The sequence below is a fragment of the Erithacus rubecula genome, assembly GCF_903797595.1.
Source record: "Erithacus rubecula genome assembly, chromosome: 26".
Classification (NCBI taxonomy): domain Eukaryota; kingdom Metazoa; phylum Chordata; class Aves; order Passeriformes; family Muscicapidae; genus Erithacus; species Erithacus rubecula.
Genome location: NC_136678.1, coordinates 802,790 through 818,328, shown reverse-complemented (window position 1 = coordinate 818,328; position 15,539 = coordinate 802,790). Strand labels below are relative to the sequence as shown.

The window sequence follows — 15,539 nt, the reverse complement described above, 5'->3', positions numbered from 1 at the left end:
CTGTTTGTCTGTCAAGTCATGTGCTGGTCCAGGGAATAACTGAAATCTGTAATTTTATACAATACCTGAACCAACTGTAAAACTGCATTTATTCTCATGACACTTCTCTGGAGAAATGGAACAGAATAAACTGGTAGCTGTTTCCAAGAGTCAGGCTACAAAGCCATTATACATCTAGAAAATAATGTTTCTAGATATAAAGTAGTTCTGTAAAATATCCAGAAAAAACAGAACCCTGGAATGGTTTGGGTTGGAAAGGATCTTAAAGCTCAATTTGTTCCAAGTCCTGCCTTGGGCAGAGTCACCTACCAGATTGCTCCAGCCTGGCCTTGAACACTTCCAAGGATGAGAGAAACTGCTCATTTTGGTGCATAATGAGTGAATTTGGGATCAGCAGCACAGTCACTTATCCTAGGGGAGGTGACCAAAAGCCAATCTTCCAAAGTGATCACAGAACTCAGAGAATCACAGTGTCATTAAGCCTGGAAAAGATCACAAGTCTTCTGACTTATTCTATGTTCTGGGTGGATTTTGTAGTTTCTTCCTGAAAAGGATTTTCTGCTTTGGCTACAGGGATGCTTACAGAGCAGGAGAAGGACTGGGCTCCAGCTCAGGGGTTGATGGCACTGGTTAGTTGGTTGTTTTGTGTGTTAAATTGGTCTTTTTCAATCTAAAAAATGTAGTGACTCAGCTCCACTCTTACCCTCTGCATTATTTATGAAGAGTCACATTCTCATGACACTAGGTAACCTGAGCAGGTAATTTTGACCAAGTATGTCTTTGTACAGTGAGAGAACTAAAAACTGGCTCCAAAATACAGACTCTTATTCCTGGGGTACAGTCATGGATTACAGAAACTAATGTGCTATACAGCAAGTGCAGCCAAGGAGTTGAGTGTACAGAACAGCCAAGGAGCTGCCTGTATACAGCTGTATAAAAACATATGTATTAATTCCTCTAGCAGTAACAAGGCCAACACCTATTACCTTTAAAAGAAGTTATTAAAACATTACTTGTACTCTAGTCTACAATTTGTACTTTTGTACTTCTGGGCATTTGATTTAGCTTATTTAATGGAACTTAGTATCTCAAGATTTAATAATTCAAATTACTATTATTATTATTATTATTATTATTATTATTATTATTATTATTATTATTATTATTACTACTACTACTGCTGCTGCTATACAGCAACATGATATATAAACCCTACAATAAATAAATGAAATAAATCAACCTCAAGCTTTACCAGGGTCAAATACAGCTTGCAGGGCTTATTTAGCACTGCAGAAGGCAGTCAGGGTTATTGTTGGACTGCAGGACTAGAGCAAAGCAACATGGTCAGGCAGTAGCTCTGTAAATGGGATGTGCAGGCTATGCTGAAGTTTTCCATAAATGGAATCTGAATTGGAGGAGGGAACACTTCTGTCTGCAGAGCACAGGCCAGGATTCCCAGGAGCAGATCTGCCAGAGTGCCACACAGATAGGGAGTAGAAGGAAAGGCTCTTCCTCTCCTCCCAGACACACAGAGAACAGCTGGGAGTCTATAATTGCACCTATAGCATCATTCTTTTCCCACTTTTTATTCCCATCTCCAAATTTATCACAAAAAAGCTGGAAGGACCATGCTTTAGGCATGCCTGGATTAGCACTGAGCAGCACATGCAGATCATTTAGTGGGGCTGAGAATAGCACATTTTAAAATCAAATTTTGGAGTTGTTTTCTTTTTCCTTTCTTATAAAAGCAAGAGTGAAGACAGTTCAAAAAGCAGGGAAACATCATTTTAGCAGCTGCAAGTGCCCAATTCTACATGCAGAAGAAGCATCTTCCAGCAGTTCAGTGGAGCAGAGTTGAGTTTTTGGAGGAAAAGGTAAAGTGCCTTGGACACTCAAATCCAGCAGGTGCAGCAGGATGAGAAGCTGGGCTGCTCACTGAGCCCTCTGGGGACATCCCTAACTTCAGAGGGGGAGACCTGGATCTAAAGTGAAGGCTACAGAGAGGGACACTGTTTCACTGTCTTGAGTTCATCATCATTTGAAAATAAAGCTCAGGACAAGCCCAGTAACCCAATCTACATCTGCACTCTACAGCAAAGGCACAGGGAACCTGAGACAGGGCCTGGAGGGGGCACACAAACCCACAGTTTGGGAGTGTCAAAGGCAGAAATGCTTCTGAGAGAGCCCACAGCTGTTCATGTTCCCTCTCTGAATGTGCTATTAAACTGTGTCTCATAGATTCACAGAATATCCTGAGCTGGAAGGGACCCACCACAATCAAGTCCAGCCCCTGCCCTGCCCAGACACCCCAGAATCCCACCCTGTGCATCCCTGGCAGTGCTGTCCAAACTCTCCTGCAGCTATGGCAGCCTCAGGGCTGTGCCCATTCCCTGGGGAGCCTGGGCAGTGCCAGCACCCTCTGGGGGAAGAACCTTCCCCAAAATCTAGCCTGAGCCTGCCCTGGCACAGGCTGAGGGTGAGAGGTTACAGAAATGAGTGGCAACAGTGGCAATAACCAGAAACAACAAACCAGCACCACAAAAGGTTCCTGATGAACAGGACAGATTAGCAGCTTTGCAAAATATAAATGTCTGTAAGATCACAGACAGGATTCCATTCAGGCTGTAAATGCAGCCATGGGGACAGCCCCTGAGGCTCTGTCATGTCATAATCCTGGCCAGGTCTGTACACCAGAGACTGGTCTGGTGGCTATGGAGAGGTTGCCTCACATCCACCCAAAACCTGGCACTGCCTTATCAGTGAGGCTTCTTTCCTGAACTCAGTACTGTGCTTTGTTCAAAAAAAGCATGATAATAAAATCACACAATCACAGGATCAAAGACTCCTGGAAAAATCTTTGAGCCCAACTGTTCCTTCATCACTGCCAAGTTAACCACTAAACCATGTCCCAAGTGCCACCATCCACATGTTTTTCAACCCTCCCAGGGATGGTGACTCCACCTCTGCCCTGGGCAGCTGTGCCAGTGCCCAACCACCCTCCAGGGAATAAATTTTTCCTAATAACCAACCTGAACCTCCCCTGTCTCAACTTGAGGCCGTTCCCTCTCCTCCCATCCCTGTTCCCGGGAAGCAGAGCCAGACCCCCTGCTCCAGCTGCCCTCTCCTGTCAGGGGGTTGTGCAGAGCCAGGAGATCCCCCCTGAGCCTCCTTTTCTCCAGGCTGAGCCCCCCAGCTCCCTCAGCTGCTCCTCATCAGAACTGTGCTCCAGACTCTTCTCCAGCTCTGTTGTCCTCCGCTGGACAGGCCTCAGCAAATCCTGAGAGATGCTTTGCTCCATTCACCCACAAGTCCAGTATGGGCCCTGCTCATGCAAAAAATCAACTGATTTCATCCAGTTCCAACCATTAAGGATAAAGCAGTGTATTTCCAGGAGAAGCTGTTCTGACAGTTGCAATCAACCAGCAATTCCTGACAGGTTCCCTCTTCCCACCCAGGTTTCTTACAAGGAGGAATGCAGCAGCAATTTGCACAGCTATGAACAGGCCATGTTAGGGAAGCTGAGAAAGCAAACAGACATACAAAAACCAGATGGAAACAGCTATTTCAAGCTAAGGGACTTTCCAAAATATTACATAGAGAAGTAAGTATCTCAGGCCCTCACAGCAGTCATGATCCATTCTCTCTTTATCTACATTGATCAGATTCCCTGTGCCCACCACAGGCACTCCATGGCTGTAAAAGCTGCCCATCAGCTCAGCTGTGCAAGCCAATGGCTGACACACAACAGTATCCCACTGCCACTGGCCAGGCAAATCTCTTAACTCCAACACAGTAACTGTGTCATCTGCCTGTGCTTCAAGCCTGTTTCTGAGCATCCCTCACCAGCAGCAGTTGTAGTGCAGAAGGTTATGTCCACTGCCAAGGGTGGAATCAAAGACCAATTAAAAGTCTGCCTATATGATAAAATACCCACTCAAGCCCTACAACAGTGCCAGCACTGGGTACCTGGTAGGTACCAACTACAGAATCACAAATGGCCTGGGTTTGAAGGGACCTTAAAGCTCAAGCAATCCCACTCCCCACCATGGGCAGGGACACCTTCCACCAGCCCTGACTGCTCCAGGCCCCATCCAGCCTGGCCTTGGACACTGCCAGGGATCCAGGGGCAGCCACAGCTGCTCTGGGTACCCTGTGCCAGGGCCTCACCACCCTCACAGGGCAGAATTTCTTCCAAATATCTGATCTAAACCTCTCCTCTGACAGTGGGAAGCTGTTTCATTCTGTCCTGCCACTACATGCTCTTGTAAAAAGTCCCTCTCCATCTTCCTTATAGGTTGCCTATAATGAGCAATGAGGTGTAAATAAACTAGAGGAGGTGGGAAATTCCTGCCAGAAGGAGTTTTGCAGCTTAAGGATTCAACATCTTGACACACCAAACAATGAAGCAGCTTCTGCCAAGTAATGTTACTTTTCATAGGGGAAGTCCATTTCCAAGAGTAAAAAAACTAACAATGACTTTCCAAACATGAAGCTTTTTCTGAAGAGAGGAATGTGGGAGAATAGAAACTCTGAACAAAAAGTGACCTTTTAAAGACACAAGGGACAAGCAACATCACCACACTTACATCACAGCAACATACCATTTTTCCTACAATGGCTGTTTCCAAATGATATTTTATTGCCAGAGAATTTGACTCCAATTTTCCAAACAGATTTAGATTACTCCTAAATTCTCTGCTAGCCATGAGGCAATACAGCTTCTGCTTTTTGCTCCTTCTGGACATGTCTGGGAGATAAATAATTTACTGCATAAATGTGTGATGGCACCAGCCTGCACAGGATGACAGGAGATGAGGACAATCAGCTTCATGGGAGCTTTGCCAGAGAGAAGCATCCCTAGAACACTGCAGTCACAGGATGGTCTGGCTTGGAAGGACCTTAAAGCTCAACTTGTTCCATCCACTGCCACGGGCAGGGACATCTTCCACTAGCCCAGGCTGCTTCAAGCCCTGTCCAGCCTGGCCCTGGACACTGCCAGGGATCCAGGGGCAGCCACAGCTTCTCTGGGCACCCTGTGCCAGGGCCTCTCCACCCTCATATCCAAGAATTCCTTCCAAATATCCCATCCAGCCCTGCCCTCTGGCAGTGGATGCCATTCCCCCTTATCCTGCCATGCCATCCCTTGCCCAAGTCCCTCTCCAGCTCTCCTGGAGCCCCTTTAGGCACTGGGAGGGGCTCTGAGCTCTCCCTGGAGCCTTTTCCTCTCCAGCTGAGCACCCCCAGCTCCCCCAGCCTGGCTCCAGAGCAGAGGGGCTCCAGCCCTCAGAGCATCTCCATGGGCTCCTCTGGACTCATTCCAGCAGTTCCAGGTCCTTCCTGTGCTGGGACCCTAGAGCTGGATGCAGATTCTCACAATGGGGAGAAGGGCCAGACAGCAGGGCCTGAGAAGACACATCCCAATTCCATGTGCTGCAGCCCCCTGCCACTGCCAATCCCTTTTCTCCAAGGCAGACACCTGTGTCACCACAACACAGCCACCCAGATACCTACTGCTGTAGGCAGGAATTTTAATTCAGCAGATCAGATTTTTTGGAGGATGACTTCAGTCACATCAGGAGAGACATCCTCCCCCAGCCCATTGGATGACTGGCACTGAGATATGATCATCAGCTCCCACAGGGGCCCAGAACCTGCTCCAAGTAGTTCAGCAGTCAGAGATATTTCTCCTTTCCATAGTTTTGAACATGTCACAAAGAGACAGATTTTGACAGTTTCCCACAAAAAGTGACAGTTACATGCTCTGTTACCTGTATAAGCACAACCATACACTGTTAACCTTTAAAAAGTCAAAAATTACCAACAATAGTGAGGTTTATTCTGTCTCTGGGATATGGTCCAGCAGCAATGCTGCACACCTCAGGCCAGTGGGTCTGGGCTAACATTCACCTTGAAGTGAGTGCTCCCATTTCCTAGGAGTCATGTATCATGGATCCTGCTGTCACCCTATCCATCACACTGCTCCCAGCTCCTTCTGGGAAGAAAGCAAGAGAATCCCTTGCACGAGCTGCCATAGATGCAGAGGAAAAGGAGCCCTGGGATGAACTGGGATCATCTGAACTGAGTGCACAGGCCTCCCAGCAATGCCATCAGCAGCCAAGGGACCTGTGGGTGGCTGCTGCAGGGCCAATCCCAATCCCATGGCTGCAGGGGAATGACTTGCTGACAACTGAGAAAGATCAGCCACCTCAGACTGCACCACAAGCCTGACAGCAATCTACTAAACCAGATGCTAAAGCATAAAGTTACCTTAAATAGTTATGAGTTTGTGACCTTGGGAATCACTCCTGGAGGACTGGCTGTTTTGCTTCATCTTTCCAGGACTCACAGATTGGATTTTAGCTGGTTTTGTGTTACTCATCCCCATCCCCATCATGCTTCACATTACACCTTCCTAATTCAGCAACTTGGTAAGCTAGAGGAATTCACCTGAAGGCATTAAACTGTAACTCAGTAGTCACATAACCCACTTGGATCACTTGGCTTTAGGCACAAGCAATATTTTTTCCCAGAGCTGTAAATTGGTGCTCAGAGCTAGGCTGAGGAGTGAAGTCTGTACCCACAGGGAGAGCAGCCACCCAGCCTGGTGCCCTTCTCCACACACTGAAGTCAAGAAAAATGAAGCACATCAGGCTGGAGAACTCACAAGGCAAATCCTCTGTGCAGATGTGAAGCATTTTTGTAGGAATATTTGCAGAATGAATTTTAATTTCTCTGCTGTCTGCCCCCTCCACCTCCCAGAGAATGCAGGGGATGCTCACCACATTCAAGTTCTATGGCAAAGCCTCAGCTCATGCTCCTTCCTGCAGCACTTTGCTGCTATTTCATACTGCTATATATATTAAAGATCTTTCCTTGCAGCACACCCAGCCCATTAGAGCAATTTGTTTATAAACAGGACTAGACAGAGCCAATCTCTCCCAGCCTTATGTTACACAGAATGAAATGCTCTCTAATTTAACCACCCAATGCAAGTGACGCCTGGTGCCACCTACATGCCCTTGGACAGGAGCCAGATGGTTTCCCTCCCACATCACACCACATCTCTGCTAGAAATAAACACTCAAGGGTAAAACAGGGGAAAATACTCATATCCTTACTGCCCAGAAGGGACTGCAGGCCAGCAGCAATGAAGCATAGGTTGAACACCACCATATAGCACTGTTCAGATTGAAAGGATTTTAGTTCCTTATCAGCTGGCCAGAAGTTCACCTATTTTGTTCCTTTTACTGGTCAACTTTCCCTTGCATCCCAGCAAAACAGCTCAGCTCTTGCAGACATACCTTACCATATTAGGGAATGTGAGTCCTGAAAGTGGAGGACTATGAGCCCTCCCTGGCTCCCAAACACAGCCCACAGGCACTGGGTTGGCCTCAGGACACCAGGAACAACTGGGGACCCCCAGGGCTCTCAGTGCATCAGTCTGGCTGCAACATGGCATTCACAAAACACTTAACAAAAGCTATTCCTGATCTTCTAGTTATTCATCACATCCATCTTTCACAAAAAGGGAAACAACACAGTGACAAAAGCTGAAGTCTCTGTGGAAGGATAAAGTGGCACTAAAAGCAAAAATATAGGTGAAAAATAGGACACACCAAAATCAAGACTCCCAGGTCATAGCTCTGAATCAGCAGTAACATTAAGACACTGAGTTTGCATAAGGAATTTTCCAGTTCATTGGAACTCATGGAATTAAGCTTAGAAATTCAGCTCTTCTAAAGCAGAGATTTAATTTATATTGGTATCCAGTTGCATCTGGTCATTTCATGGTAACAGTACAAGTAGGCAGAACACTTATTTACAAACAAGAGTGAGCCTGGTTCATTCCATAAATCAAAGTGCATGGAGACAGGAATGGAGCCTATTTAATCCACTTACTGCAGCTGTAATTCACAATCAAACATTTCAGTGCTATTCCTCCATAAAACTTAATTCCATTAGTGTGTCTGGGGTTTATACTGGGCTATACAGATTGTCCTGAAAGCAGTTCATGACAAAAGACATTTTGTTTGATACTTTTACTACCCAGAAATTGTTATTTTACAAACACAACACTCAGTGTCTTCCTCTGAATTTAAAGTTTTCCTTTGACAAACTCTCCCATGGGTGAGGCACATCTCCAGCAGAGAACTTCAAGGAGAAACAATACTTTAAATGATTATAAACGTTTTCTACTTGTTTTCTATGCTCTATCATTTAAAACATCCTTTTCTTCCAAATTTGTTCCTAGTTATTCCTGCTGTGCAATAGCAATGGCAGAAGTTGCCCAGAGAAGCAGCTGTGGCTGCCCCATCCCTGGAAGTGTCCAAGGCAAAGCTGAATTTGGCTTGGAGCAACCTGAGATAGTGAGGGTGTCCCTGACCATGACAAGGAGTGGGACTAGATGGGCTTTAAGGTCCCTTCAAACCAAAGCAGTCTGTAATAGATTCTATTATTTTAAGTCACAGCCAAGTCAAAGCCAGGAGAGTCAGGGATAATGAAAACCTGCTCTGAAATGGAACACTGGAACATTCTCTTTAGTCCTCATCATCATCCTCCAGCTGCTGCAGCCCAGACAGGCCCCTGATCCCTGTGCACACTGACTCTGCTGCATTTGTCCTCACTGGCCTCACCAAGACTGCAATTCCACTGGTATCCTGCAGTTGGTGGCTTGAGGGAACAGTGAAGGTTTCCCAGCTCCAGCCTCCCCCCAGCTCAATCTGGGTCTAACAGGAACTTTGAGACTATCCCCTTTTTTATTTTCTGAGAAACAGAAAAAAGACTGTGGCCAAGCTTTTCCCCTACCTCTAATTTGAGCTCAGGTCTCCCCAGACCACACAAAAACTCCTTCCTTTGCAGCTACTTCCCATTGGAATCACAGAAAAACCTCTCCTAAAGCTGCTTACTCAGAGGCTTTTCCCAGCAGAAGTCCTTGTACCCTTGAACATTTATTCCACAGTAAAACTTTGTCTGCTCTTCCAGCTTTCCACAGTGCACCCAGTCAGTCTGCATCCTAAGGAGGGAGGTGGGCTGGGAGCAGAACACATGGAGGATCCTGACACATCCCACTATGAGACCTCTCAGTTGCCTAAACCTCAGCCAAAGTGTCTGGGCTGCCTTCCCACTCTGGTGTTCATGAGCTCAGCCAAAATAAAAATCATCCACTTCTGAGAATCAGAACAACGTGTATTTGCTCCTTTTTTTTCCCCCAAAACTGCCTTTACCTTTCCTGTGCCAGTCTCCAGCACTGCAGAGCTTGGAGGAGGGATTTCAAGTAAGACTTTTTTTTGGCTTCCATGAAAATCATCCTGATATCAGCCAAGATATAAACACTGGAGGATATATGTAACTGCTACCATAAAATCAGATTCTCTGGGGTTCTGCTACTGAAACAGGACACTCCAGAGTGTTCAAGTGCATTCAGCACCTGCCATTCTAAAACTATAGTCACTGAAGAATTCATGATTATTAACTGTACTTTCTTATTGGCACTAGAACTGAAAACAGAGAGCTGTTCCATGATTCCTGCCAAAGTGGTGGCCAGTTAGGACAGAAATCTCTGATTTGGATCTCAAATAAACCAGGGAAGACTGACTAAGTGATATGATACTGAAGGCATGCACTCAAGTACATAAACAAGGAACTGGATAAAAACAAGAGGACTGGGAAAATGGGAAAAACAGCTCCAACAGAGTGGGAGGAGAGTCCAACCCAGGGCTAAGGTATGTTGGGTGCAGAAGAAACCATCTTGCTGGTGCCCTGACATGCACAAAGGGGCTGATGCAACTGAAGGGAAGTTGCTCTGCATTTAGATGGATCCCACAAGAAAATCATGTGACGTGTTAGACAAAACACTGTTAATTTTGGGAAAAACAGCATTATTAATTGTAAGGGACTGGGTGACCTTGAATTTTTGGACAGCTGGGTTCTCCCGAAGTGCAGTTTATGCATTTACATGAGCAGTGAGGACTGTGCTCAAAATCTTTGGCAATTTCAGGACTAGACTCCAGTAAGCCTCCAAACCTGCAGCCTCAGCTACTCTTTTGTCTTAATTTAGGTAATCTGGGACAACTTCCCAGAAGAACAAGACATTCCCAGTATGTCCCAAACATGCCTGCTGGAAACAAGGTGTCCCTATTATCATTATTACTTTTTACACATTGCAAAATTCCCCTCTTCAGTCTCACTGTGAGGCAGCAGAAATGTCAAAACAATTTTAATGACGATAAATGGCCAAATCTTTCCTGCAGGGTTCAGTGAAGATTTCAGGAAGCTCTGCAGAAACTCCTGTGGGAAGAGCTGGCCTCCTTGAAGCAGGTGATGCTTCTGTGAGCAGGAATATCTCACATTTCAAGTGGAGTAAAGTGCAGAGTAAGCACTGGGAGAGCAATGGCTGGCATGGGAAGATAAGCACATGCTAGAAACCATCCCAGCACCACGTGAGCCTCTGCTCCCAGCAAAGCTTGCTGTGACTTTGCTGCATTCTGACTGAATATTGCAAGAAGGAAAACAAAAACATTGCAAATTTTCAGCAAAGAATCAGTTAATTCAAACTAAATGATTCTTCAATTACTCTACTGCATTGCAAAGTATAGGAAAGGCTACCCCAAGTTCAATGTTTTTCAGCAAAAATGAAACATCCCACAAACAGGCTGACCCCTATGCAACCTTACATTCCCTGTTTCTCCCAGGTCTTCCACACTGCACTTTAACAGCTTTGACACTGTCAGAGTCAGTCATATTGTCAGGCTCAAATGTGTTTCAGACAAAGACAAACAAAACCAAAGGAAACCAAGGCAATTTGGAAAGACTCAGTAATTATTATAAAAGGGAAGAAAGGGCCTCAAAGGACAAGACTATTGCAAGAACAGGGGAACACTGAACAACCTCTGACGTGCTGCTTGCAAAGACCATTTCCCACAAGAAAACAAATTCATGAGGAGACAGGAGAGCAGATTTCAGAAATACAAAACATTCTGTCCAAAATAACAGCAATTCCAAGGTCAAGGAGATCCTGCTACCCTGGCATTGCATTCCCTCCAGGCTCCACAGCTCCTGTGCAGCTCTCCAGGAGCCACACTGAACTCAGGCCACTCTGCAGATATACCTTATCTTTCAGAAGAGAGATCAGTAAGGAATTTGCACTTGGAACTACCTCACAGTTCATTCTCCTGATCAGAGCCTGAACCTCTCCTATAGACAAGAATAAAAGCCACAAAACACTCTGCCACCAATACCCAAGGGTGACACATGAGTGATTCAGATATGGTCTCACTTACCCGAGTTTCCTTCACTTCCTCATTTCCATCAACTTCATCATCATCCTAGGAGGAAATGCAAACAATGTAACTAGCTCTGGAGACAACAAAACATTATCCTAAAGAAGAAAATGTATTGTTTACAGAATCACAGAATCAGTAAAGTTGGAAATGACCTCCAAGACCAACAAGTCCAACCTTTGACCAAACACACCATGTCAACTCCACAACAGCACAAAGTGCTGTGTGCTTTGAACCCTGCCAGGAATGGGGACTCCACCACTGCTCTGGGCAGCCTGTGCCAGTCCCTAACCACCCTTTCAATAAAAAAATTATTTGATGCTAATGTTAAGAAAACTCCTGTCAGAAGAAATGCCAGTCTGGATGCTTTTGGCTTATTATGAGATGTGTCCTAATGGTCATTTAGAAGATCTTGATATTGAGGACAAAATTACTCCCTTGAGATGGCTCCTGCCATTCCAATGCTTCTGAGGAGTTGCGAGGAAGTCCCTAATAGATGGAGGGAAAAAAACTTGGAAAAACGGCACATTACTGACATTATATTGACTTCCAAAAGTATCTCCAGTTGAGTAACACTCCAGGCAGGAAGACTCGTCATCCCAGGTATCTTGCACTTGTGTAGCCTCTCTAAGCCAATGCCCTTTGCAACTGCTCCAGGATTTCATGGAGCAAATGCAAACTACACCAGCATCCCAGCCGAGTCTGGACTCAATTCGTTAACTACAATTCCATAATTTTTATTCTCCCCATGAAAAAGGTGATCTATTTTCCTAGCTGAGACTCTAACCAAAGTTTGGAGGGTTGGATTTCTTCCCTCAGACTGAAGAAATCTTCTAAAACCAGGACTAAGAGAAATTACCATGACACAGAAAACTCTTCTGCACTTATGCTGTGAGTGTCCTCTGGTGCTGGGAGGGGACCCAGACACAGGTTTTCTTCCTACTGTCATTCTTTCAAGGGGCCTAAAGAGCAGATGAATATGGGCTTGAAGAAATTTGAAAATATTTCAGGTGGCTTGTAACCTCCTTCCAAAGGAATGAGACTGATTCTCTCCTCTCCCACGTGGGCCTTTCCCCAGTCCTGCAGGGATGCCATGATTTGCTCAGGAACAGGCTGCCCAGAGGCTTCTGCTCAGTCTGATACAGGCCAAACAGGGATATGAGACCTTTGGATATGCCAGTCCAAAAGAGAGCTGGAGAGGGAAGAGCTAATGGGAAATCAATGGACTGGGAAGAAAACCATGAAACTTGGAAGTGGAAGAAAATTCACCCTGGAGTTTGTCTTTCTAAGGAAGTCAAACTCACATCTTGTGTTGAGAAGATGATGCCGGTGCCTCTCCGTCGCTCCTTCGGCCGTCGCCGCTCTCGGATCGACTGTTTGCTCAGGGATCTGTCGTCTGAATCCTGATCTTCACATTCTGGCCAAGCAAAGAAAGACTGCTTTGGTTTCAGTGATTTACATCTGTGTTTTGCTAAGGTTCTGGGGCTCTTTTCAAGCTGATCAAGGTCATCTTGCCTTGTGTTATATTACAAAGGAGTTATTAAATCAAATGAAATGGAATCTCAGTGTCCTACTACAGCTGAATACTCACACTCCTTCCCTCATCAGAGCCAGGGAGATTACCCCAGCTGCCAGCTCTACCCAAGTCATCCTGTCTTATTCCTGTTCTGAGGACAAACTGTACTAGGGGAACCTCTTACCCCAGCTCTAATAGCTAAATGCTCCTGATCACTGTCTCATTTATTTATGCAAAATGGAAAATATCCTTTCATCCCTCTGTTACAAGCAATAGGATTTGTTTAGCTTTGTTTTGTGACACAGCAGCTTCCCTGAGAGTAACAAGTAAACTTGTTCTCTCCATCTGTACACACTGCAAGTTCTAAACCACAAGAAAACCCTTGAGTTTTCTCTGTTCTTCACTCTCCTGGTACGTACCATTTTTCTCCATCTCTGTGGCTGCTGCTCTGAAATCTGCTGGATTCACGGAGTCCAGCCCTAGATATTTATTTGCTCGAGTCAGGTATGAGCTTGTATAGAGCAGAGGTGCTGCTGTGGAAGGAGACACAGGAGTCGTGGGTTTGTCAGGCTGTGCGGGGCCCCTCAGTCGCCGATAGATGGTCTAGAAACAAAGAGCCGTGACAGAAACATGGTACAAGTAGCAGATTTGGGGTTTCAGGGAATGTAGTAATTTTTCAGAGTGCAATGTTTTCTTCATTGCTGCTGGAAGTGATCACCTGCACTTGCCAGGTCAGGTCCATTCTATCAGATAAGGATGGATGTTAAAGTCATTGCACAGCTACAGTGTAAAAGCACCCTCCACAGCTGGGAGATCTGAGATCAATCCCTTTGTCCCTACAGCTCATGGCAGGAGACAGAAGTTATTTAATAGAAATATATGATTTAGAGTGAAAAAAAACAGTGGGGGCAGGCAGAAAACTGGTCTTTCCAGCTTTCCATTACACATGGAACATCTGTGGAAAAATGTGAGCACAAAGTCTCTGCCTAGACTGTACAGCAGGATGGATCCAGGCCACATTTCTATCATTAGCCTTCTCATTACACTTTCTGGGATTTACACAGTTTTATTTTCTGGCAAGAGACAGAAAGGTGAAATTCCCAGAAGAGAGCAACGGCACAGCTAAGCTCCAGCACCTCCCACATCCACCTCCCTCATGCTGAAGTACTGCTCCTCAGTCAGCAGGGCCTCTTTCCAGCTAGTCTGTCCCCCTTAGAATAAGAAGATAAACCCCAAAGAATTTCTCCCAATCTCAGCTGTCCTAACTGGTTTTGTTAGCTCTCAGCAGGGGTACTGAGGCAGAAGGATCACCTCGTCGTCGGCCCTGCCCCAGCGCGCGCGGCTCTCGGGCCTCTCGCCACTGTCCTGGGCTCTGTCCTGGGCTCTGTCCTGAGCTCTATCCTGAGCTCTGTCCTGGGCTCTGTCCTGGGCTCTGTCCTGGGCTCTGTCCTGCTGCTCCTGTGCCTGGCGCTCTGCCCGCGAGCGGCTGAAGGTGCGCTCGGCCTCCTGCAGGTCCGTCAGGGTCACACCCTGCAGGGAGACAGAACCCTCCAGTTATGCACAGAATCATCAAACTCCACACTGCTTTGGCTTGGAAGGGACCTTAAAGCTCATCTCATCCCACCCCCACCATGGGCAGGGACACCTTCCACTATCCCAGGTTGCTCCAAGACCCATTCAGTCTGGCCTTGGACATTTCCCGGGACAGGAGAGCCACAGCTTCTCTGGGCACTCCATGACAGGGTCTCCCCACCCTCACAGGGAAGAATTCCTTCCCAATATGCCATTTAACCCTGCCCTCTGGCAGTGGGAAGCCATTCCCCCTTGTCCTGACATTCTAGGACCTTGCTCAAAGTCCCTCTCTAGGTCTCTCAGAGACTCTTTAGGCATTGGAAGGGGCTCTAAAGTCTCCTTGGAGACTTCTCCAGCCTGACATTACATTTTCAGTCTTCCAGGTCAGTTTAAAATGCCACAGACTCACATCTGGTCAGGCTCATGTTTCATTGCTATGGTAAGAGAAAGGGAAGAATTCTTTTGCCTTTACTGCATTTCTCAGCCTACTGGCATAATCACTGACTCAAAGCAACCCAAATATATGTGATCACACTACAGACTAAGAGGCAGGTACATTGCAGAAAGCAAAGCTTGGAAATCTAATCATGCATGTGTGTGGGAGGGTTTTGTAATAACTGCTTGAAGGAAACTTTGCCAGAACCTCTCCAAAACAGTGTGAGTGCAGAGAAGTCCCTTGTCCTAAGAAATAATGTAAGAGCAGAAGAAAATCCTGCCTCTACAGAATCATGGAATGGTTTGGATTGGAAGGGACCTTAAAGCACATCTCATTCCACCCTGTTCCATGGGCAGGGACACTCCCCACTAACCCAGGTTGCTCCAAGACCTGTCCAACCTTGCCTTGGACAGTTCCAGGGATGGGGCAGTCACAGCTTTTCTGGACAACCAATTAATCAGCTCTTCCTGCACACATCTGCACTCTTTACCTGGGTAGACCTGCGAGTCTGCCGGGCCTGTCTGGACCGCGCCTTCCTCAGTGACTCCGCTTCCTCATCGCGCACCGGAGTCAGATATGACCTGGGAAAAAAGGTGCAGAAGGGGTTAAAGTAAAAGTAGATGATCTGCCTTCCTGTCTCTATAGACTCCTGAGCTATTATTCTCTTTCTCACTGACAAAAATTAATTTTGGCTCCATCTGCTTCTGCTGTTTCTTTGGGGGAACTTCCCCATGAG

At 46.2% G+C, this 15,539-nt stretch overlaps 1 protein-coding gene across 8 annotated transcripts in view; it reads right to left on the bottom strand.

Annotated features, from left to right (window-relative positions):
* The window catches only part of PPP1R12B (protein phosphatase 1 regulatory subunit 12B), a 133,518-nt gene that overhangs the window by 35,948 nt on the left and 82,031 nt on the right, over nucleotides 1-15,539 (bottom strand). For all 8 annotated transcript variants that reach the window (XM_079327108.1, XM_079327106.1, XM_079327110.1 and 5 more), the window contains 5 exons: nucleotides 15,294-15,384; nucleotides 14,107-14,325; nucleotides 13,215-13,398; nucleotides 12,584-12,696; nucleotides 11,280-11,324 (listed from right to left, as the gene is read on the bottom strand). In XM_079327108.1, coding sequence (XP_079183234.1) covers nucleotides 11,280-11,324; nucleotides 12,584-12,696; nucleotides 13,215-13,398; nucleotides 14,107-14,325; nucleotides 15,294-15,384 — 652 coding nt within the window. The remainder of the gene's footprint in view (nucleotides 1-11,279; nucleotides 11,325-12,583; nucleotides 12,697-13,214; nucleotides 13,399-14,106; nucleotides 14,326-15,293; nucleotides 15,385-15,539) is intronic.